Consider the following 22764-nt stretch of genomic DNA (forward strand, 5'->3'; position numbering starts at 1 on the left):
TCTCCTTCTCTGTATGCTTGCCAGAGGTCACCAACAGAACATGCACCGAAAGCCTTATTTGTTCTTTCCATCCCCTGTTTGGCAATGCACGGGGATTGTTTCCGCATTGCATGTGCCCATTTGATGATAGATCCCTCCTCTATGCCGAAGTCTGTCCTTTTATGGATCATTCTGTCTGGAGGTTGTTGAACCCTCTTGATTTGTGGGAGTACTCACGGATATTGGAGTATCAAAATGCTACTAAATGAGAAAGATTGTAGACAGAAAGTCCATGTCTACAACGTTGGTTTGATGTATTTCATGTCTAAATCCCTGTCTGATGTGTGTCATTTGTTCAGTGTTTTATACTTTCTCCTATCCAAGTTAAATGTGCAGAGACAACAGTAAGTAAGCCATTTGTATGTTGACGTCCTGAAGAGTATAAACACTGTGGCTCTGTGAAGCTTTCACAACATCACTCTTTTTGTTGGGGCTCAAACATCGGTGTGAGTTTAGGGCGGGACTACATGTTTGGTTGAAAAATGTCATGGGAAACAGTCATTACCTTTGCAATTCTGTGGTGCAGAAATTACACACTGCAGCTTTAAATCTTCTTTTGTGTTGTGCTTGTAGTGTTGAATCTTTAGTTTATCTAGTTTATCATTGTTGTATGGATAGTTACAAAATCCATGGCAGCAGCTGTTCTCCCTTTAGAATTCCATATTATTCTAATTTGCATTCCTTTGAGTATTTCATTAATTACCTTGACTAAGATATTCATCCCCTGCATAATGCTTTGAGGATGCTGTGCTTAGAGCAGAATCGTTGTTTTAAAGTCCACATAAAATCAAAATGTAGGCCTACCATAATTACGTTTCTAAATGAACATTCCTGATCTTATTGTGCATGATTAATTGGTACACGTTTGTCCAAAGGTTAAAAAAAAATGTGTCTTCATAAACTTTTATCAAATTTATTACATGGCTTTCTGGAATACGCAATTCTGATTGGTCAATTGTGCCATCTAGCAGTTGGATTTTTCTGAATTTAAACCATACATCTGGGGATAAAGTGATATCAGACCGGTGATTTGGGTATTGCAAATCTTCTTTCCTACATCTTGTATCAGTCTGCGATCTCTGCAAGTGAGCTAAGAAAAAAAATTCAGCTCAAATCAATATTTCATGTTCATGTATTTATTTATTTAGGAAGTAGTCTTGTAATAAACTGGATTATAAGCAGTCATACAGTCATTTTCACAAAATAATCACCAACAGGTTCATTGGAACTCTGACGCAAACCAGAATTGGAATTCAGCTGTTTCTGGAGACTCCGTTGTCTCTTTCTTTTCCCATGATAATGTAATTTCAACTCAAACTCAATTATTCCATGTACACTAAATTATGTATTTGCTAAGTAGCCTTGTAATATGCGGGATGACCTACAGTCAGCCAGTCATTATCACAAAAAATAAACCCCTTTAGAGTGATGTAAGAGCCCTACACTCCGCACTGGGGTGCAGACCACCCTGTTGGAGTATATTTTGCGATAACGATCAGGTAACTGTAGATTATCCATTATGTAATAATTTGCTCAGCCTCTGAAATTACTTTCCATTTCAGATGACATCACAAATCTCCTACTTCTTCAACCCCACCCCTTCATCCACCTCCATTCCGGTATGTAACACCACTTTTCAAATACCAGTCAATTTCCAGTGGAAAAAATCAAGTTGCACCCTACATTTTTCTCTTTGAATATCCTGTTTCACTCGGAAATACATAAGATTGCACAAGTAAAATGTGTTGCAAATGATTTTATGTTGCAGTGGGATGGTGTAAACTAAATGCAGTCAGTTCAGGATGCAATGTAGAACCTTATCAAATGCCTGTGAATTTTTACTACCACGGCTCGGTGACTCATGTAGTCTGGTCCCTGTAGTATTGTACCACAGCCCGCATGGCCAAACAAGATGCTAATAAGGCTCCTCCATCTGTCCTTGTTCATGGCTGGAGGGAGACCCTGCCACGGTGGAACACATATGGGCTATGATAGGCTCATTCTCTATGGCAAGAATGGAAGTGATACCTCTGGCAAAAGTGACCCACTTGAACACTGTAAAACTCGTGTTCTGGTCTCATTCAATTCCACACTCACATCCACACATATATGGATATAGATAAGTTACAAAGACAGAGCTTATGCTGTACAAAATACCTCTGCCACAGCTTCTTGTGAACAGTGCAAGCAAGCAGTTCTCCATTGGTCTTCTGCCTTGGTTGTCTGCCCACACCTGGGAGAAGGACAATTTTGTGTGTGGAGCATGTAGCGAGGCTGGCAGACATTGCAGCAGCTTGCAACAGCTGCAAGACTGTTTGGAAAAGATGATAACATTGTGAGGATGAAGCTTTAGGATCTCAGAGAGAGAGAAACTCTACAAAAGCTGCAGAAAATTGTAATTTTTCATCTGTTTCTTGCGTAAAATGATATTTTTCTCTCTGTCCAGACTGATCACACTGAATTCAGCGACAATAGGTTGAATGTTTAGCTGCTGAAATCGGTCTGTGCTTACCAAAATTCGAAGACTGCCCCCATTGATGGAAGCTGGAAATGATGTTGAATGTATGGGCACATCTGAGCTCCAGTTTCCGGGTAAAATGTGTAGTATTTTTAGTTATAAAGGATTTAATACAGTCAACAGAAATGAATATTTTATTAAATCTACCCCCTAACCCAAACCCCAACCCTAAACCTAACCATCAGTTGAGAAGAAATGTAATTTTAGAGCGAAAATGCAACCTCCAAATCTCACTCAGCGTTGTTTATGTGAATGTGATTACTTCCTGGTTTCCATGGGATTGGAACTCCTGTCTCAGTGGTGGTTCCGTTATATCATTATTTTGACACATTATCAGTTGTCACCAGAAAAGGTAAACACATTTGAATTGTAGAAAAGATGTCTGATGGGGGATGCCACTTGTCAGTAATTTGGCTGTATGGACTCGATTTCAGGGTGCATGAACATTCAGAAGCAACATGTCGATTTACCTTGTGATCATGTTGCCCTGTTTACAGATCTTTCTCTCTATCTGTCTCTTTTTTTCCTCTGGTTTTACTATCTCTCTCTCTGAGCTGGACCGAAGTGGAATTAGCACTAGCAGGCTCAGCTAAAGGAGTGTGCTGATGCTTCATAAACTTCAAACGCAATCGTCCCTTCTCCCAAATGTCTATGGACAGGCCTTTCTGAGGCCGGGCAGATTTTTAGCTGGCTTTTTACTGCATTATACTTTAAATTCAGCGGGGAGGAATCCGAAATGAGGTGTCCTCCAAATAAAAACACACAAAAACAAGTGACTATGCAGTAGTCGTCTTTCATAGTGATGGAAAATGAACCAAACCCTGCAGCTACTAATGCATTCCATATGACCTGAGCTCTGCATGTATGGAACAACCGCATTTGGTGCCTAGACATGCAGTAATAAACATTTGGCTCCATTGAAAATCACCTTGTCAAACGTGGTTACTTCACTCGAAATTGAACGGATATTTGTGCACCAGTGTTGTGTACAGGGTGGTCATATTGTGCCCTGAAATGAGCACTGTACTGTCCAACTCTCGTGAAGTAGGTGTGTTGGGTTGAATCTCAAGTACCCTGAGCCACCTTAGAGCATCTTAATTAAAAATCTGGTTCTGTGGACGATACCCTGGTAAAAAGCTCAGAGGAGCCATAATTTGTTGAGCTGTTTGATCGCTTGTCCCATGCGCTGTAGATTAACAGTCGCACTTTGAAAAAGCTCTTCAGAATCACATCTTTAATCTTATCTCTCTCACTCGCTTGCTAACTCTACCTCACTCTCTCAGGAGATTTGAAGATAAGTGTAGTGAATGCTGATGGAGTGAATAGATAGGGAGAGGTTATAAAATGTTCCACTTGAATCATTTTGAAGTCACCAAACTATGCTTACACTGTGCTTGTGGTTTCCATAATGCCTGAATGAGAGTGAAAACTCGAAGCTATTGATCTTCCATTCTTTTAGCCATCTAACACAGACCTCCAGTGGGAATTCTGCTTAAAATAATAAAAAAGAATGTAGAAGATAACATTGCAACATGGGCAGAAGTGTAGAGCAGTGTTAGCAAGCCAATACTGCAGCTCAAGGAGATGTATTGTTGTTGTTTTTGCCTTTTTATTGCATAGTTGTGACATTATTTAAAATTTCCCGAATGTTCACTTAAAGTAACACCCTGTCTACACCGGACACGTGCAATGTCGCAATGTCGCAATGTCACAATGTCGTGCCGCGACTAACACATCCAGTGTAGAAAGTATCATTAATTATAATTGGGGTGATTTGCTTTTGTCGTGTTGCGCTGTGCCACTTGTGTTTGGTGTATACAGGGTGTAATTGTGATTAACTGTCATTTCCATTTAAAAAATTAAGAATCTAAAGGGATAGTTCACCCAAAAATGAAAATTCTCTCATTATTTACTCAACCTCATGATATCCCAGGTGTGTATGACTTTGTCTACAACAGAACACATTTGAAGAAAAATATAAAAATAGCTCAGTAGGTCCTTAAAATGCAAGTGAATGTGATACGATCACTTTTGGTGCAAAAAAGATCAATATTTATGTATTTTTTTCTGCTGACTGTCTGTGATTTTTGGAGCTTCATAAGAGAAATTGTCATCCACTTGCATTTTAAGGACCTACTGAGCTAAGATACTTTTCTGTTTTTCTTCAAATGTGTTCTGCTGAAGAAAGAAAGTCAAACACACATGGGATATCATGAAGGTGAGTAAACAATGAGAGAATTTTCATTTTTGGGTGAACTACAGTATATTATCCAGTATGTTAAAGGGGTATTCTGGATTCAATAGTTAAGTTCAATCAACAGCATTTGTGGCGTAATATTGATAACCGCAAAATACAGTTCAGACTTGTTTCTCCTTTTCTTTGAAAAAAGCAAAATTCAAGGTTATAATGAGGCACTTACAATGGAAGTGAATGGGGGCAATTTTTTGGAGAGTTTGAAGACAATAATGTGAAAACTATAATTTTATAGAAGCCTTGACATTAATTCTTGTGTTAAAACTTATGTACTATTTGAGCTGTGAAGTTCTTTACATTGTCGTTTTTATGGTCTTTGTAGGATTTTGGGGTTTACAGCGTTGTGTCGCAATGGCAACAACGTTATAAAACCAGATATTACTCCACACAGAAAAGGTTAGTAAGTGATTTTATCACACAGAAATCATTTTAACATGCATATTGTTTACGTCTTGCGGGTATATTTTTGTATGTAATACAGTGAGTATTTTAATGTTTACTGATTGGCCCCCATTCACTTCCATTGTAAGTGCCTCACTGCAACCTTGATTTTTGCTTCTTTTTTTTTTTTTTTTTTTTTTTTTTTTTTAAAGAAAAGGAGGGACAGGTCAAAGTTGTGTTGGTAATTTTGTGATAATCAACAATATAAAACAAATGCTGCTGATTGAACCTAGTTTGTATTGAACCCGGAATATTCCTTTAAGACATACAGTGATCAGCCACAACATTAAAACCACCTGCCTAATATTGTGTAGGTCCCCCTCGTGCCGCCAAAACAGTGCCAACCCGCATCTCAGAATAGCATTCTGAGATTATATTCTTCTCACCACAATTGTTCAGAGCGGTTATCTGAGTTACCGTCTCATCAACAAGGCATTTCCATCCGCAGAACTGCCGCTCACTGGATGGATGTTTTTTTTTTTGTTGTTTTTTTGGCACCATTCGGAGTAAATTCTAGAGACTGTTGTGTGTGAAAATCCCAGGAGATCAGCAGTTGCAGAAATACTCAAACCAGCCCGTCTGGCACCAACAGTCATCCATGCGATTATCTAATCAGCCAATCATGTGGAAGCAGTGCAGTGCATAAAATCATGCAGATAAGGGTCAGGAGCTTCAGTTAATGTTTACATCAACCATCAGAATGGGGAAAAATGTGATCTCAGTGATTTGGACCATGACATGATTGTTGGTGCCAGATGGGCTGGTTTGAGTATTTCTGTAACTGCTGATCTCCTGGGATTTTCACACACAACAGTCTCTAGAATTTACTCTGAATGGTGCCGGACAGAAATGCCTTGTTGATGAGAGAGGTCAACAGAGAATGGTCAGACTGATTCAAACTGACAAAGTCTATTGTAACTCAGATAACCGCTCTGTACAATTGTGGTGAGAAGAATATCATCTCAGAATGCTATTTTGAGATGCGGGTTGGCGATGTATTGGCAGCACAAGGGGGACCTCCACAATATTAGGCAGGTGGTTTTAATGTTGAGGCTGATCGGTGTATATGATAGTGGAAATGACCCACATGTGCAAATGCTGCACCTCTGCTCTGACAAGGTGATGTATTGTTAATTTAATTATTTAAAATATAATGAGAGGTTTAGCTCTTTAGATACCATTTGAGAGGTGTATGCATAAGTGAATGAGTTTGATTGTGTCCACAGACAGCTAAGTCTGCCAGGCATGTTCTTACCTGCAGATTTCTACCTTCTTTAAACCGCCTAAAAATATTTTCCTGAGGGAAATGGTAGACACAAGTACAAACTGAGCAGTTTGATCTGTTTATTGCTATGGGATAAACGAGTCCTTTAAAAACAGGCTCAATTGCATTGCCTATTTTTGTCAAATTTTCTATAGCACGGCAACTGCTGTGCCCTCGTGGAAAGGCTGAACAGTTTGTCATTGGGAATTGCTCGAGGTTGAGGATTTTTGAGGAAGCGTCTTACTGTGGTTAGCCTTCAAGATGATTCCTTCAACAGAGGGACCATGGGGAGCTGTAATTAAAGAAATGAATAAGTGATTTATGTGCTGGGTGCTTTAGTGTTTTAAAACTGTGTGTTGAGTTTTTGTGTGGGAAGTGTTTAAGATTGTTGGTCTCAGCAGTATATGAACAGTGAGTAAGAATGAGGGGTTTGTTAAGATGGTCCCGTAATTATCTCATTATCGCACCTGAGAAAGTGAAGAGGGCAAGTGTGTGGTTCTCCATCTGCTTTCTCATTCTGTCTTTCTGTCATCTGCTCTTCTCTATTTTTTTCATCTCACTCTCAACACCGTTTAATAAGCAGCATTTGTAACTGTTTTTACCCTGTCATTCTCTTACTGTCTCTTCATTCTTTGGGATCTCTATAGTTATTACAGTGAAATTTGAGTCCATATTCCAGTGAAAGGAGTTTTTTTTTTTCATGGCTGATGCTAATACCAATAATTAGAGAGCGAATGGCTGATTTTATTAATTAATTCTGATATATATATATATGATATAGGCCAGTGCTTTCCAAACTGGATGCCTTGGTGACTGATAAAGGGTGCTGCAAAGTATCTGCTTGTTTAAATATATTATTGCATACTATATTTTCCATTAGGGATGTCAAAAGTGCAGGTACTTTGACAGCAAGTCAAAAGTAAAGTAAAAAGATACCAGTCTTTCTCTAGTACTGGTAACGAGTACCGGCTATATGCCATTGTTTTAATTTAATTTGTTAATTTAATTTAATTTGTTCAAACTTTTTTAATAAATGATTGGGTTTTATAGGTTTTAAGGTTTTATTAATGGTTTTAAAAAGTTTTTGGAACCACTGATAAAGGCTAAAACAGTTTAATTAAAACAATTGAGATTCCAATTCTCTAAAACTATTTGAAAACAGAATTTGTGTGCAGGATGTGGGCGTTTTGGAAGGTCAGGCGTGCTTGGATTATGTTTAGTGCACTACAAACTGAGTGGCACCCTTCAGCGCACCCTTCAGTGCATGCAGACCATATACTTGCTTAATTAAATCATGGCTTTTTTGCCATATAATGATCATGCTTTACTTTGCACTTAATTAATCACTATGATCATATTTAATTCAATTAATTGTGCAGCCCAATAATTACACCAAGTCCTAACCAGGCATGATGTGTGTGGCATAAAGTGTAGCAATAAAACCTATCTCATCCATGTAAATTACATTGTGTTTGGTTTCATTTGTCCAAAGTCATGCTCGACATAAGTATCTATAGAGCGCAACAGTTTCGTCCCGGAAGTAAAAAAAAAAATATTATTCGATTTTTTTAATGATAACTTATAAACCTTTAAAGACAGACCTGCCGTGAGCTCCGAGGTTGTTAATCAGTGGTATATGCTTTTGTTTAAGCCATCAGTCCACGTTATTTCATCTTGAAAACAAAGCTACAAACAAAGTGCACAAGAAGTGCTCTGCAGCGACAGCTCACTTCCATGATGCACTGTGAATGATGCAATCAGGTCAGTCTCTGTACACTCTCAAACTACTTTTCTATTTGTGAATATTTTGCAATTAACAAAATATATTGTTTCTATATTAATAATCAACAACTTTAAATCAATTGTTTGATATGTTTTCCATTATTTTCATTTTCATTACGTCATTTGCAATGGTTTATAGGATTGTAGTTCATTCCCTCATGAAAGAGGTTATTTACACACTCTTGTAGCTTAGTCTTTTTTTTCCTTTTTCTTTCTTTCTTTTTTTTTGTCTCCGATTTTCATCTTCAAATCAAAATTTGTTATGTGACTCAGCTCGGAGCTGGTTGATTTGGTTCATGGCTTAGAACTCTTTAATGAAGGACTTTATCAAATTCCTATGGAAATAATGAATGGAAAAAATATTGGCTGAGAAAGAGTACAGGCATTGCACAGCATTTTCACTTTCAGTGCCGCGTTTTTGATTTCTTGTTTCAGGAATCTTGTGTCACGTCCAGTTAGGACACAGTGCAAGTCTAATCCAACTACCTTGCTGAAAAGACCAGCTTCGGCCACCATGAATTTCCATGCTTGCACACCCTTTTCTGATTAGTTCTGGTCTGTTGCTGGTCTAGCTGGTGGACAAGCCAAACTTAACTTGTAAACCAGCATGGTCTTTCTCTTAATGCTGGTTTACCAAGTAGGTCCTGCTGTTTAACCTATTTATGAAGCCTGCCAGAAAAACCAGCACACCAGCATGCAAAACCCAACATCTGCTGGATCATTCTGGATGACCTGGTCAGGACGGACACATGTGATGCCATCTATTTGGCCCTGTGCTTGCACAAGACTTAGCTCCCTTCCATTTAGAGAGCTTAGCACCGGTTCACGCCTCTGACATACGTTCACGCTCTCCTGAGCAAGGAATCCCTTATGCCGCAGCGAGAAAATTAAGTTCAAAATGAGAGGAAGGAGAGGGAAGGTGGAAAGGGCCCATCACAAGGTGAAAATTAGATGAATAAATTATAGCCACAACAATGAAAGTATAAATAAATAAAGGAGTTCTTGTCATGGGAAGAAATGCTCGAGTGGCCCTAATATTGGGATTTATTTGAGACGATTGAATAAAATAGAAACCTAAACGAGCCCCAGAGGCATAAAGATAAAGGTACGGGGGTGAAGACGATGTTTACTGGCTTTTACATAAGAGTCAAACTCTGGCTTCTTTCCCCTATTCTTACTCTCCTGTCACATATCCTGTCCTCCCAGGCTTGACAAGAGAGCAAAATGAGAAGGTTGAAGAGGGAGAGAGCAGCAGACAGCAAAACGGCACAGAAAAAGTGAAACACGGCACAAAGAAAACAAAGAGATAGCTTGGGAGATTAATTGAAAAGAAGTCATTTGAGAAGCGTTTCATTTGCATGAAAACGTCGGGGCTTTTAATATATTGATAGCTTGCACTCGCATCACAGAAGGTTCATTTTAAATTCGCTCACGCCGCAACTTGGAGCAAAGGGCTGATTCGCCATACAAAACTCCAATTATTCAAATCCCAATGAGTGTAGAGCTGGTCACACATACAAGGAATTGTGATTCTCGCTGTTCTTTTGGCCCCCGAGTAGGGCAGTGAAAGAAATAGACTCTTTATTCATTCATCTTGAAGACAACATGAAATCAAAATTTACTGTTTTTGCTGTTAATAAATCTCATTGTTGTTGTGCAAAAAAAATAAAAAAATAGGCTTGTTTTCAATCAAAATGTAATCTCTTTCTCCACCTTATTTTCTGCTAATGTAACCATGGCCTGATGGGCTGAAAAATAATATTAACCAACAAAATCAAGCCCCACCCTACTTTATTTCCCACTGGAAATCCTGGTCTATTTAGAAATACAGTACATCACATGATAGAAGTTAATGTCAACATGAAACGCCGTTTACAACCAATGTTACTTATGGAATTTGACAAATTTTCAAGTGAAAGAGGACATTTAAAAAGAAATAAATGTGACTGGACTTGATTTTATCCATTGTGAGTTGATTGGATAGTGAAACAATCCAATTCCAGAATTACACCTGGTATTAAGATACATCTCGGGTGATCCGATCACATGTGGTCAGGCGAGACACATCACTGTTTCAACCTGGTCACTTAAATGTGTCTCCAGTGACCATTTGTGTTCGGATTTCGAGGGGAGGGTCTATGATTTCATGACAGCATACAACAATCACTGTGTCAGTGTTACTGCATGATAAAAAAAAAAAAAGCAAAAAAAAGTCATGAAGGATAAAGAAAGCTCAAATAAAACCGATGCGCTTTTTCACGCAACATTTCGAACAGAATTATATATTTTATTTTATTTTTTATTTATTTTTTTCGCTTTGGAATAATGTGCACTGATTAATTTTGTACAATGAGATCAGGAATGTGTTTTGGGAAAGTAAATAGTAAATTGTGTTTACTTTAAATGAATTGAAAATGCCATCTCACGTTGTCTTTCGCAGTGAATTCCCTTAAGTTTCACCTAAAATCAATGATTTCCTTTCCATTCCTTTTTTGTCATTAATTTTCACTTCCAATTTTCTACCATTCCCAGCCATGATTGTGCCATTTTTTTGTGAAATTACACTACGTGGTTCATTACTCGTATCGCACCAAGGTGAAATGTCCACTGTGTGGCTCTAAAAGTGAGTTACAGTAAATGTTCTACCAAACAGTTTTTAAGGTTCGAATCGAATTTCAAACCAAAACGACCTCCCTACTCTAAACTTTAAACCTAAACCTAACAAACAGGCTAAGTTCACACAGTCAGTGTGTGGGATTGACAATTGTATTTACTTACAGGTGTGAGTCTTGAAATATCCCATTCATACAACAGCAAACAGTAGCAGTTCAAATACTGTCTGAATGAACGAACAACCTAAGTCACAAACGTATTCGAACAGCTGTAACCATAGTGACAGTGACTAAAATATGGCGACGTCCATAACACTGGCATGTCTTATCACAATTGCTGCCAAGTCCAATCGAGGCAAAAGTTCATCCATCAGATCATAATTTACTGACAGCGGCTTTTTAACCATGTGCAGAACGCAGCTTTTGTGTCGGTGGAAGACAACGGCTCAATCTTCAGATGACACGCAGCTCATTTCTCCTTCTCCATGAGTTAACCAAACCCCACATGAAACACACGAGACACACGTGTGTACAGTGCAGCGTGTCTCTCACTGTACATGACATAACTAACAACTAGTTTTCCAGTACTGTTCCGTTCACACAGCACAGGTTTGCAGAGAATTCGGTTGTGAGACCTGAAAATTTGCAGGGGTCAGTTCAGTTATAGAATGCAGTTGTCACACCCATAAATAACCGTTCTTTGTGTGAATGTAACTGTATTAAGCACTCAAAGCAGGTCTGACAACCGTATTCTGCTGCTGTGTGAATGTGGCCATAGTGTCATAAAAGCAAATGTGAGATGAAAAGCACAATTGTTGAAGCAACCATATCATTTTGTGGTGCTTCTATAACATGTTTGGCAGGTTGCCCACTCCCTCTGTAAATACCACCCTGATGAGGCATTTTAGCCTCTCACTTGGTCCAAGATCCCCCCCAGCAATGTGAAATTTGTTTGTCTTGTTTGTCATTGCGGAGTCTGTCTCAATCGGACTGATACGGCACTGTTAGCTCCCACACGCTGCCTGCTGCATAATTCATCCCTCCACAGGAAGTGTGTGTGGATTTTGTGTATCATTAAACTCTCGCCACAAGGACAGCGTGGCTGTCAACGGATTGAAGAGCGAACGTGAAGCTGTTTGCCAGGGGGTCTGTGACGCCCAACTGTGGGCAAATGCTGCCATGTCCCATGAGCTCCTGGCCGAGTTTTGAGTGTGCCAGGCTGATGGAGTGTAAAGTCAGGCCTGCCCTGCTCTCTACAGGAAGTATCTTCGGCTTTTCAACCCCCACTAAGCTTCTGCCTCATTATCCAAATGAGACATTAGACATTTGTGCATTGTCCTATCCATCTTTCTTTCATTTTCTCCCACATTCTCAGCAGGGAATAGGGGACAGACATGTTTTTTTTCTGTGTGGGAGAGAAATAGCTGGAGCTAAAGTCCATTCAAAGACCCCATAAGATCAAAAGTATTGTGGCCTTTAGTCCATGTCTATTAGCTTTGATGCCATCTGCATGCTGGTGTACCCTTAAAAGTTCTCTTCCAGGAAAAAAGACAAAATATATTGATGGCTCATTTTGCACTACAAAGATTGTTGTCCATAAACAATCCTTAAAACAATAATTATTTATTTGATCAGCAAAATTGCACAAATTATAAAGAGTTGTTTTCGGAGAATAAATGTTGTCCATATTGGCATTTGTTTTCTTGCTATTTTAAGCATAAACTTCATAAAAGTGTGTTAGAATTACGCTTAAAAAAATAAAAGGCTATTTGCAAGTAGGCTAAGAAAAATCAATTCTTGGTAACAAGCCTTGGTAACACTTTACATTAATGTTCCCTTTGTAACAGGTTTAGAAAGGGGTTCTTTAATGACTAATAAGTAATTCACAAATGCATTATAAATCATTGATATGTGGCTATAACAACAAGGCCAACTTTCAAGTTATTAATGCTTTATAAATATGAATATATAGAATAATAATTAATACATGCAGAACTTTGTATGTTTCATGCTTAATAAATGCTTCATATCGATCCACCTTACATTAAGGTATATTGTCATGGGTTACTAATGTTGAATATGTGTTATTAAGCATTTACAACATGTGAGGTAAAATGGCTCACAATTTGGAAGTTATTGCATGAAAGTCAAAATTTTTAATGTGTTATAACAGCATTTTATTTGTAATACAGGTCGACTGATAGTAGATTTATTCGATACCGATAACAAAGGTTAATCGGCCGATAGTTTTTTCAGATTGATTGATTGAAAGTAAAAAAAAAAATTCATTTTTGTCCTTACTTTGACGGGCACAGACAAAGAGTCCTAAATGAATAAAATCCCAGCTGTAGTTTTTTGTTCAACCAAAATCCCAAAAATAAACATTTGGTGCATAATGCAGGACTTTTAAGTATAAACAAGCCGGAAACACAACATGGAAATCCTCTTATTTTGAAATATCACCATAGATTTTTGCAGATAACAATTGTTCCAGAAAGCAACTATCTGCACCGATTAATCGGTAAAGCCAATATATTGGTCTTCCTCTAATTTGTAATGCATTTGTAAATTAAATCAATGAATCTCTTTCTATACAAAGGGAACACCAATGTAAAGTGTTAATAAAGTCCTACTATTTAATGTTTTAAGTAATTTTATCTTGTTTTAAGGATGTTTAGATGTTTTTACTTGAAAACAAGACAAAAATTCTGATTATAAATGTGTCCTATTCATTTGTGTACTTATGGTCCATCTCCTCCTCTTTATAATGTACTGTCTATGGTACAGTGCAATAAGATGTTTGTGTATGTTCCCGAAGGAAGCGGCACGACTCATGACTGCCACGGCTGCGATTTATGATGCCCCTATCCTCTCCTACCACGGTGGCCATTTTCTGTGCTCTGTGGGTGGAGATTTGGTGGCTGTGATGGAGTAGTCACACTGCAGGACACACAGCCAGTGCAGAGTTTTCTCTGGTGGTGATCAGCCCCCTGTGCACATCCCTCCGTCCCCCTCTCCTCCCTTCCTGCTGTCATTACGCTGTCCGTTCCTGTTGTGAGCATCAGTCCTGGGAGGGTGTGTAACTGGGTCAGACAGTAACCCAGGGTCAGAGCTGCAGTGATGACTCACTCATTAGACAGACCGTAGCAAAAATTATCAATGGAAAAAATAGACCCAAAACACAACCCAAAACAAGGGCCAATTTCGGAATGGAATATTATGGTACTGCATACTGTGCAGATTGTACTACTCCAAACAGTAGCATGCTACATTGTTGACAGATAACTTCACTACATTGCATGTTTAATTCAGCGACGTCCCTCCAGTTGTCATCTTGAAAATAAATTCAACTAGATTTTTATTCACTGTCATGATGCAGGGTTGGTTATTAGGGCATTTGTTTATGAGGTTGCTATATGGTGTTGGTGGTTTTTAGCATGTTGCTGTGCAGTTGCTTGTGTTCAGGTTGGTTGCTTGCTGCTAAAATTAGTGACGCTACTAACTTACATACATTTTTCAGTGGCGTGACAGTAGCTCTTTTCGCAAAAAAAAAAAAGAGTAGTTTTTTCCAGTATCAACCTACTTTTTCTGACGAATAGCTGTGTAGCGTCACAAAACACAACATTTACTCTTTTGAATTTTGAACGTTGCAACGGAGCCTAGAGAGTGATCAAATGTACTTACCGAAACCGGTGATATATGTAGCGCTTGGAAATCCAAGTGAATTGGTTCTTTTGGACAGTTCATGTTTTTGTTTTTTTTTCATTGTTCATTGTTGAAAATGTTTGTTTGAAATTTTATGACAATGATTTGCTTTTTTCACAATACTTTTGGTATACCTTTCCATTTGTTGATTTACCAACAAGCATAAATAATTTGCAGGCATCTTTGGGAAATATCCCATTAGTTTAAGCAAGACTATGAACAGATAACCCAGTGAATGCATTGCTAGCATTCAGAATACTGATGTTTGGTTAACAAAACAAGGTTCAAAAGTAAACACTTGATCAAGACAATGTTTAATCATGCAGTTAGTCATTTTGGTTTTGTTTATTTATTTAATTTAGACATAAAAATATTAAAGTGTTCCTGTTGGGCAAACATATATATATATATTATTTTTTTATTACTTTGCGCTTACTTTAAAATACACTTTCACTTACTGTATAAGTAGTGTTGGGAACTCCGGTTCAAGCGAATCGGTTCATTCATCACAAATTAATACTGTGATTTTAATCATTTAATGTCACAACAAAAATTGTCAAAAAAAAATTGCAATTCTAATTGCTTTGAAAAGTAATTCACACTTTTTCTCTACTAGTTGCATAATTTGTCTGTTACACAAATGGTGCAGTTACTTACTAATGCAACACCACAAATTATTTTTAATGTTTTTTTTTTTTTTTATATTTTTTTTTTAAATGTTCAAACTGGCAGTCTGATCAAATAATCTAAAAAGAGAGTCTAGAAGGAGAATAATAGTGGTTGGTATAGCTTATGTTTAATTCGTCACACTGGGAATGGAAGGTCAAGTTGAGTTCAATGGGCCTCATTCATGAAACTTTCGTAAATATATGAGTAAATTCAGAGTAATTTGCGCTTAAAATGGACCTTTCCAAAAACTTTCCGCCTGATTCACAAATGCTTCGTACTCACCAGATTTGTTAGTAAAACGTGTGTGTTAATGAATTCCAAACATTTGTAAAGAGGGGGCGTGTGCACATTCATTCACAATTATCATAATCCACGCCCATGAAAACGCCATATAAGGCAACAGACTCGCTAGTAAATGCTGTTAACATCTACGCAGAACAGTAATGAAATCATTTTTGTTTTTTTGTTTTTTAGGAATGAAGTGCATTCACATCATAAAATGTTCATTTAGTAAGCACAATGGCTTCTCATAGAAAGTGAGAACTTACTGTCGTCATATGTTTTTGCTGTCGTATGACGCTCTTTTCTGAATCAAACCGTTCAAGAAGTCAATAAAAATGGATTGACATAAAAAAATAAAAATGTTCTGTATTGTACACACCGGGAGGAGGATGTCCAACACCATTAACTTTCTCTGTTTCAGTCCGCAGCGCGTCGCCAGCGTCATTTGTGAAACTTCTATTAAATAAATCATGAATCACGAGACTTGCACTCTATACGACAATGTGCAGGCTTTTTCTATTTTTTCCCCATGGTATTGTGTACGTACCTGCCCGTGATGTGTTTATTTATGGATTTAACAGTTTGTAAAAAATGATACTTTGAAAAAAATTAATTAAATCTGTAAAGAAATGTTTCTAAATAAGGATATGATCATGTACGAAAACATACATGAATCTGAGAATTTACGTCAGAACGGCTTTATGAACAGTTTACACAAAAATGTGTTCTGCTCGTGTTTCATGAATGAGGCCCATTACACGGTGTGATACAGTATCCAGATGGTGTGCTGTTGTTATGTACTGCATATTTTGGCAAATGTAGTAGGTGCATCAGGTATTCTGGATACAAAAAAATATGCATACAGAAAATGTACATAGTATACATTCTGCAAACACAGTGTACCTACTGCATACTGCAGAAATAGTTTGATTAGGATGGTATAAGCCTTTATGTGCATACTTGAGCTCAGCTTCTACCTCTGCTCCTCTCCTCATTTCATATAATCTCACCTCCCCCTCTCTTCTCTCCTGATACTGGCTGCTGCTGACAGCCAGATGAAGTGGTCATGTTTGCGTTAGACAAAGAGCACAGCTCATCTGTTAAAATTATTATTAAATCGGTCTTGTTTGGGTCAAGATCTCATGCATACCAGCTTAGAAATGCAAAGTTGTGCTGTTATTATGTTCTCCGAGTGCCACACATGTGCCATTATGATGCTCAGTCATTCCAATTATTTATCAGGAAGTGGAATTGTTTGATACGAGGATACTCTGACTAAATGAGATTAGACTGATGCTTGGGTATGCAGTCAAAAATCCAAGCCAGCTCTCTGGAGAGAATCTCTCTCGAGCTGCGGGTGCCAGCATCAGTTCAGGTCAGAGCATTAAATGTGTCATCTTCCTTCGATATGAAGATCTTCTGTCATTTGCGGTTATCACTCTCAGCACAGGCTCACATTAAAAAGGCTGAAATTGCACAAGTGACACTTAAAGGGATAGTTCACTCAAAAACTAAAATTCTCTTATCATTTACTCACACTCATTTTATTCCAAACTTGCACAACTTTTTTTCTATCTTGGAACACGAAAGATGTTACTGTAGGCAGAATGACAGCCTCAGTCACTCTGTTTGTGTTCCACGGAAGAAAGAAAGACCACATCACTAATCTGTTTCTGTTTTTAGTTTCCTAACATCATTGTTTTCCAAAGTATTCTGGAATGGAGAGCGTTTTCAGTGGAGGAAAACAGTTCTAGTGTGGATAAGAGGTGTAAACGTACAGAAGTTTTCTTAACTTCATCGTTTTGCAAATTATGCAGTAATATAGATTGCTTTCGAAACGCTCCATTTACGGTGGAGGAAAACAGCATTTCAGTGTGGATGAGAGGCGTAAACGTAGCAAAATGAATTCGTTTTCAGTTCATTATGTCATCGTTTTCCAAAGTATGCAGTTATGGAGAGTGTTTTCAAAAAGCTTTGTTTTCGATCGAGGAAAACGTCATTCTAGTGTGGATGAGCAGCATAAATGTAGCAAAATTAATGTGTTTTCAGTTTCCTGATGTCATCGTTTTCTAAAGTATGCAGTAATGGAAAGCGTTTTCAAAACGCTTCGTTTTCTAAGGAAGAAAACACTGTTCTAGTGTGGATGAGAGGCGTAAACGTAGAGATTTTAATACATTTTCAGTTTCCTAATGCCATCACTTTCTAAAGTATGCGGTAATGAAGAGTGTTTTTGAAAACCTAAATTTTTGGTGGAGGAAAAACATCATTCCAGTGTGGATGAGATGTAATCGTAGCAAAAAAAAAAACAAAAAAAACAATTATATATATATATATATATATATATATATATATATATATATATATATATATATATATTTTTTTTTTTATTTTATTTTTTTTTTTTTCTCCCCTTTTCACCCCAGTTTGGAATGCCCAATTCCCAATGCACTCTAAGTCCTCGTGGTGGCATAGTGACTTGCCTCAATCCGAGTGGCGGAGGACGAATCCCAGTTGCCTCCACATCTGAGACCACCAATCCGTGCATCTTATCACGTGGCTTGTTGAGCGCATTACCGCAGAGATGTAGCATGTGTGGAGGCCCACGCTTTTCTCTGCCACACATTATAGTGACCACTAGGAGGTTACCCCATGTGATTCTACCTTCCCTAGCAACCGGGCCAATTTGGTTGCTTAGGAAACCTGGCTGGATTCACTCAGTATTCATAGCAAAATTAATGCATTTTCAATTTCTCTATGACTTCATTTTCTAAAGTATGTGGTAATGGGGGCCTGGGTAACTCAGCGAGTAAAAACGCTGACTACCACACCTGGAGTCACGAGTTCGAATCCAGGGTGTGCTGAGTGACTCCAGCCAGGTCTCCTAAGCAACCAAATTGGCCCGGTTGCTAGGGAGGGTAGAGTCACATGGGGTAACCTCCTTGTGATCGTTATAATGTGGTTCTCGCTCTCGGTGGGGCACATGGTGAGTTGTGTGTGGATGCCGCCGAGAATAGCGAGAAAACTCCACACGCGCTATGTCTCTGCAGTAACGCGCTCAACAAGCCACGTGATAAGATGCGCGGATTGACGGTCTCAGATGCTGAGGCAACTGAGATTCGTCCTCCACCACCTGGATTGCGGTGAGTCACTACGCCACCACGAGGACTTAGAGTGCATTGGGAATTGGGCATTCCAAAAATAAAAATAAAATAAAAAAAAAAGAGTATGCGGTAATGCAGAGCATTTTCAAAATGTTTCATTTTGGATGGAGGAAAATGGCATTCCAGTGTGTATGAGAGGCATAAACTTAGCGAAATTATATTTCGGTGTCCTAAAGTCAACGTTTCCAAAGGAAGTGGTCGTTGAGAGCATTTTCTAAATGCTTTTTGGTGGAGGAAAATGCTGTTCTAGAGTAGAAAGGAGACACAAACGTTGCAAAATCAATGCTTTTTTAAATTAAAGGGTGTTAATGTGGATGTGGCATAAGTCGTTAAATATGGTTTTGGAATGACATGAGGATTAGTAAATGATGACAGATACTTCCATTGTAAGTGCATAACTTTTTTTACAAACTGAGGGAGTCAGAATTATTTACTGTGGTAATTGACAGCACGCCACTGATGCTGTCGATAAAGCTTAACTCGTACTGAACCTGGAATATTCCTTTAAGCCATATTTGGCTGAAGTGGAAAGCTGTGGGAAATGAAGTGCTTTGAGTGGCATGCTGGGGAGAAAGTTTGCTTGTTGAGTTTAACAGCCTGATGAGGATTTATTCTTTGTGGCAGTATTACATTTCCATGACTTCACAACCGTGGGCAAACCCAGTCAGGAGAGTAACAAGCAATTTCTCTCTCTTTCTCTCCCTGATCCCATTCTCTCACTGTCTCGCACTTGAATTACTGAGTAAACACATCCTCCTCTATTACCCTCCCTTTCTAACTCTTATTTCATTCTTTTTTTTTTTTCATGTTGTCCTCCCTTTTTCTGGAAAAACCTAGTGAGCTGACTTCTGCCTGCAGAGGCAGCTGCCTTCAATGGCTGCATCATAACTGAAATGAAATCTTAGTGCAAGTTACTGATTTGAAACGTAACACATTGGCAGTGTTGTGTAGAAATACCAGTGCATGATGTTAGGAATGGGAATGTCCTGGCTCTCTGCAATACCACTTGTACTGTATAGACATGCTCGTAAGCATCAGGCAGCACCCTTCCCTAGAAATCACTTAATAAACAGCAGCAGTATTTCACCCCTCCTTTCCCCTCGCACTCACGTTCTAATATAAACACTCACACATTCACACAGCGCTGTCTGCTTCACACAGCTCCAATGCTAGCTGGTGAGAGCTAAATTCAGCAGTGTCGTCAATCTCACATGAGACGTAGCTCATCAACTCGTTTAGATTTATGACAGTGATGGCAGTCACCTGATGTCTGACTGACTGAAAGTTATATCATTTTTTTTTATTCTGTGTATTTATAGACACTGTCTCAAAAATACATGTTAATTATAAAGAAGCTGTCAAGCATCTGTTCAAGTTAGTTGCTTTATTAGCATGAGCTTAGCATTTATTTATTTACTTTCATTTACCTGTGACATCCATGGTTCTCAGAGAACATATGTTAGGCCTGTTTCTCCACTGGTAATTGTCACAACAGATTATATACATTTGTGTAGACACTTTGCTAATGAAGAAAATGAATGTAAATAAATGTAAACACTAGGTAGAGAAAAAAATATGTTACCACAGCATTTTAAAGAGCCTATGAAAAACCTTGACTGGTGCTGTGTTCTTTCTTGTGTGAACATATTGAAGAAAAAAAACTGTTACATAGCTAATAGCTTGTAGTTTATTTCACAACCTTCAACCGTGATTTGCTACCACTAGTCAGAAGTTAGTGGTATTAGAGGTAGGGAAATGTTCTCACTCTAGTGAGCATTTATTTGGACAAAAAAGTGCAATTCACCCATGAGTGCAGGTTGAGTCATCAAAAAGTATGGTCAGCTTTCCCGGAACAGAAAGACTACATTTTGAATGCATATGTATGTTGTAGGGCTGAAACAATTAGTCGACGTTATCAACAACATTGACAATAAAAAATTATCGACAATAATTTTCATTGTCGAATAGTCGTTTGATCTCATTTAACGTAACGTGATCACATTAAACTCTAATGATGATGCGCGAGAGCAGCACTGCACCTGACTGAGGAGAGGAAGAAAACAGCTCACAGTCAAGATGCACTCTAAACTTTCACAGCTTCAGGTGATGTAGATTGCAAAGTATGAGGGAATTATACAAAAATACCAAATAAGTAAATACAGAAGCACTCTCGTTGTGGAATAAGCGGAGTTGGAGCATCTTTAAAGGGAACACCCTGGTGTTACATCTTTAATGCAGTTATATTTAATGCGTTATAGCTTTAATAAAGTTAAAATAATACGGAAGCAGATCATGTATATAACTACAAACTCCGAAACTGGCATTTCTCTGTGCGGCCAGCGCCTCTTCTATGAGTTGCGTGAATGTCCCTATCTAAGGGGGGAGAGATTGAAACTGCAACCGGCTGAGGCACACACCGGCTGACGCTCATCCCTCGAGTGCACACGCTTGCTGCAGTTAGATTATAACGTGATGGCTCGCGACTTATTGAATCATAAAATATGTCACTGTGTGTTTCTTATCGTGAAGAAAATTGGCAATACGCAGCTTTATTAATAAGAGAGAGTGTTTTTTTTTTTTGTGAGTTAAAGATGGATTGAAGTGAACAGAAAGGTGAGAGAGTGTAGTTTTCGCCCCATTATACACAGCAGCAAAATACTTTTTTGATTTGTTTATGTTTTGGCTTGTTTTCCAATATAAATATCTAAAACTCCTTTAAAACAATGTACATTTACATTAGCAGCTATACTGCAGAAGAAAAAATTGTTATCTGAAAATGTTGCATATAATATTAAAAATACAAATATTTTAAAATATCTAAAAATTATTTAAAAAAGATGCATTCACCTGAGAAGCAGCATATAAGATATTTAGACTTGCTTTTAGAGAATAGATCTTGAATATAAGTGTATTTTGCCTTTACTGCACTTGCAGAAGTATAACCAAGTGAAAAAATACACTTATATTTAAGATACATTCTCTTAAAGCAAGTCTTAAATATCTTATTTGTTTCTTCTCAAGTAAATGTATCTTGTTTTAAGGATTTTTAGACCATTTTAAATGGCAAATCAAGACAAAAACACTTGATAACAATAGGATTTTTTGCAGTGAATTTCTGTACTGAATTAAACTTAAAAGTATTTTTCCCCTTTAATTCAGTGAATGTCATTTAGAGGTATTTTTAAAAGATGATTTTGTCCTCTTTATTGTTAGTAAGCACATTTAATACAACCTTTTAAGTCGGGGCACAAGCTGAATAATCGGTTAATAGCTAATGATTAATCATTGCAATAATCGCCAAATAGTCAAATAATCGTTCTAATAATCAGATTAATCTATTATCAAAATAATCATTAGTTGCAGCCCTAATCTGTTGAAAGAAATTTAGGAGTACACTAGCATATTGGTGACATAAAACTAACTGGCAACAAAGCCTATTTTTAGGGCTATTCTGATTTATAACATTGTGACATTATTTTCATGACAGGTACGCACATTTAAGTTGACACATTTCCCTTGAAACACCCCAAATAATCACCCCCAAACCCCATTTTCCCGATTCCATGGGGTCTTTAAAGCAGGTGAATCATCCTCTATGAAATTCAAATGACTGAAAAATAAAAATATTTAAACAGAAAAATATGTTTTGGCAGGCTTATTTAAAGACTACAATGTTTTATGTCAAACATTATAAATCCTGGCTCCTTGATTGAATTACGGTCGTTTATGCTGTTTTACCGCCACCATTTAATCTCACCAGGGGACTGTTTGTCCATCGCAACTCAAGGTTACGGCACTATCTGCATATTCCCAGAGGCTTGTTAATAGGCGGGCTCTTTTTGTCAGCTTTAATGGTATCAGGGCAGTTTGAGACACACTGCGAGTGAGGTTTTATCTATCTCCTGGCAAGTGTAGCCATTGGCGACATGGCATTGAAGTCTGAGATCCCCCCTCCGCCCCCATCGTAGACACAATACGTGTCTGTCACCTCGCTCCGCTTCTCCGCCATCCACTGAGGAAAAACAGCTTGTGCTACT

The 22764-nt window shown here is 38.0% G+C and overlaps 1 protein-coding gene across 2 annotated transcripts in view; it reads left to right on the plus strand.

Annotated features, from left to right (window-relative positions):
* nectin1b (nectin cell adhesion molecule 1b) overlaps positions 1-22764 on the plus strand; it is a 166835-nt gene that overhangs the window by 130654 nt on the left and 13417 nt on the right. The window contains exon 6 of one of the 2 annotated variants that reach the window (XM_051656300.1): positions 1602-1658. The exons of the other annotated variant lie outside the window; for it this stretch is intronic. Within the exon in view, the coding sequence (XP_051512260.1) occupies positions 1602-1658 (57 nt within the window). The remainder of the gene's footprint in view (positions 1-1601; positions 1659-22764) is intronic. 2 annotated transcript variants of the gene reach the window in all.

This window comes from Myxocyprinus asiaticus, chromosome 26 (genome assembly GCF_019703515.2).
Source record: "Myxocyprinus asiaticus isolate MX2 ecotype Aquarium Trade chromosome 26, UBuf_Myxa_2, whole genome shotgun sequence".
In the NCBI taxonomy this organism is placed as follows: domain Eukaryota; kingdom Metazoa; phylum Chordata; class Actinopteri; order Cypriniformes; family Catostomidae; genus Myxocyprinus; species Myxocyprinus asiaticus.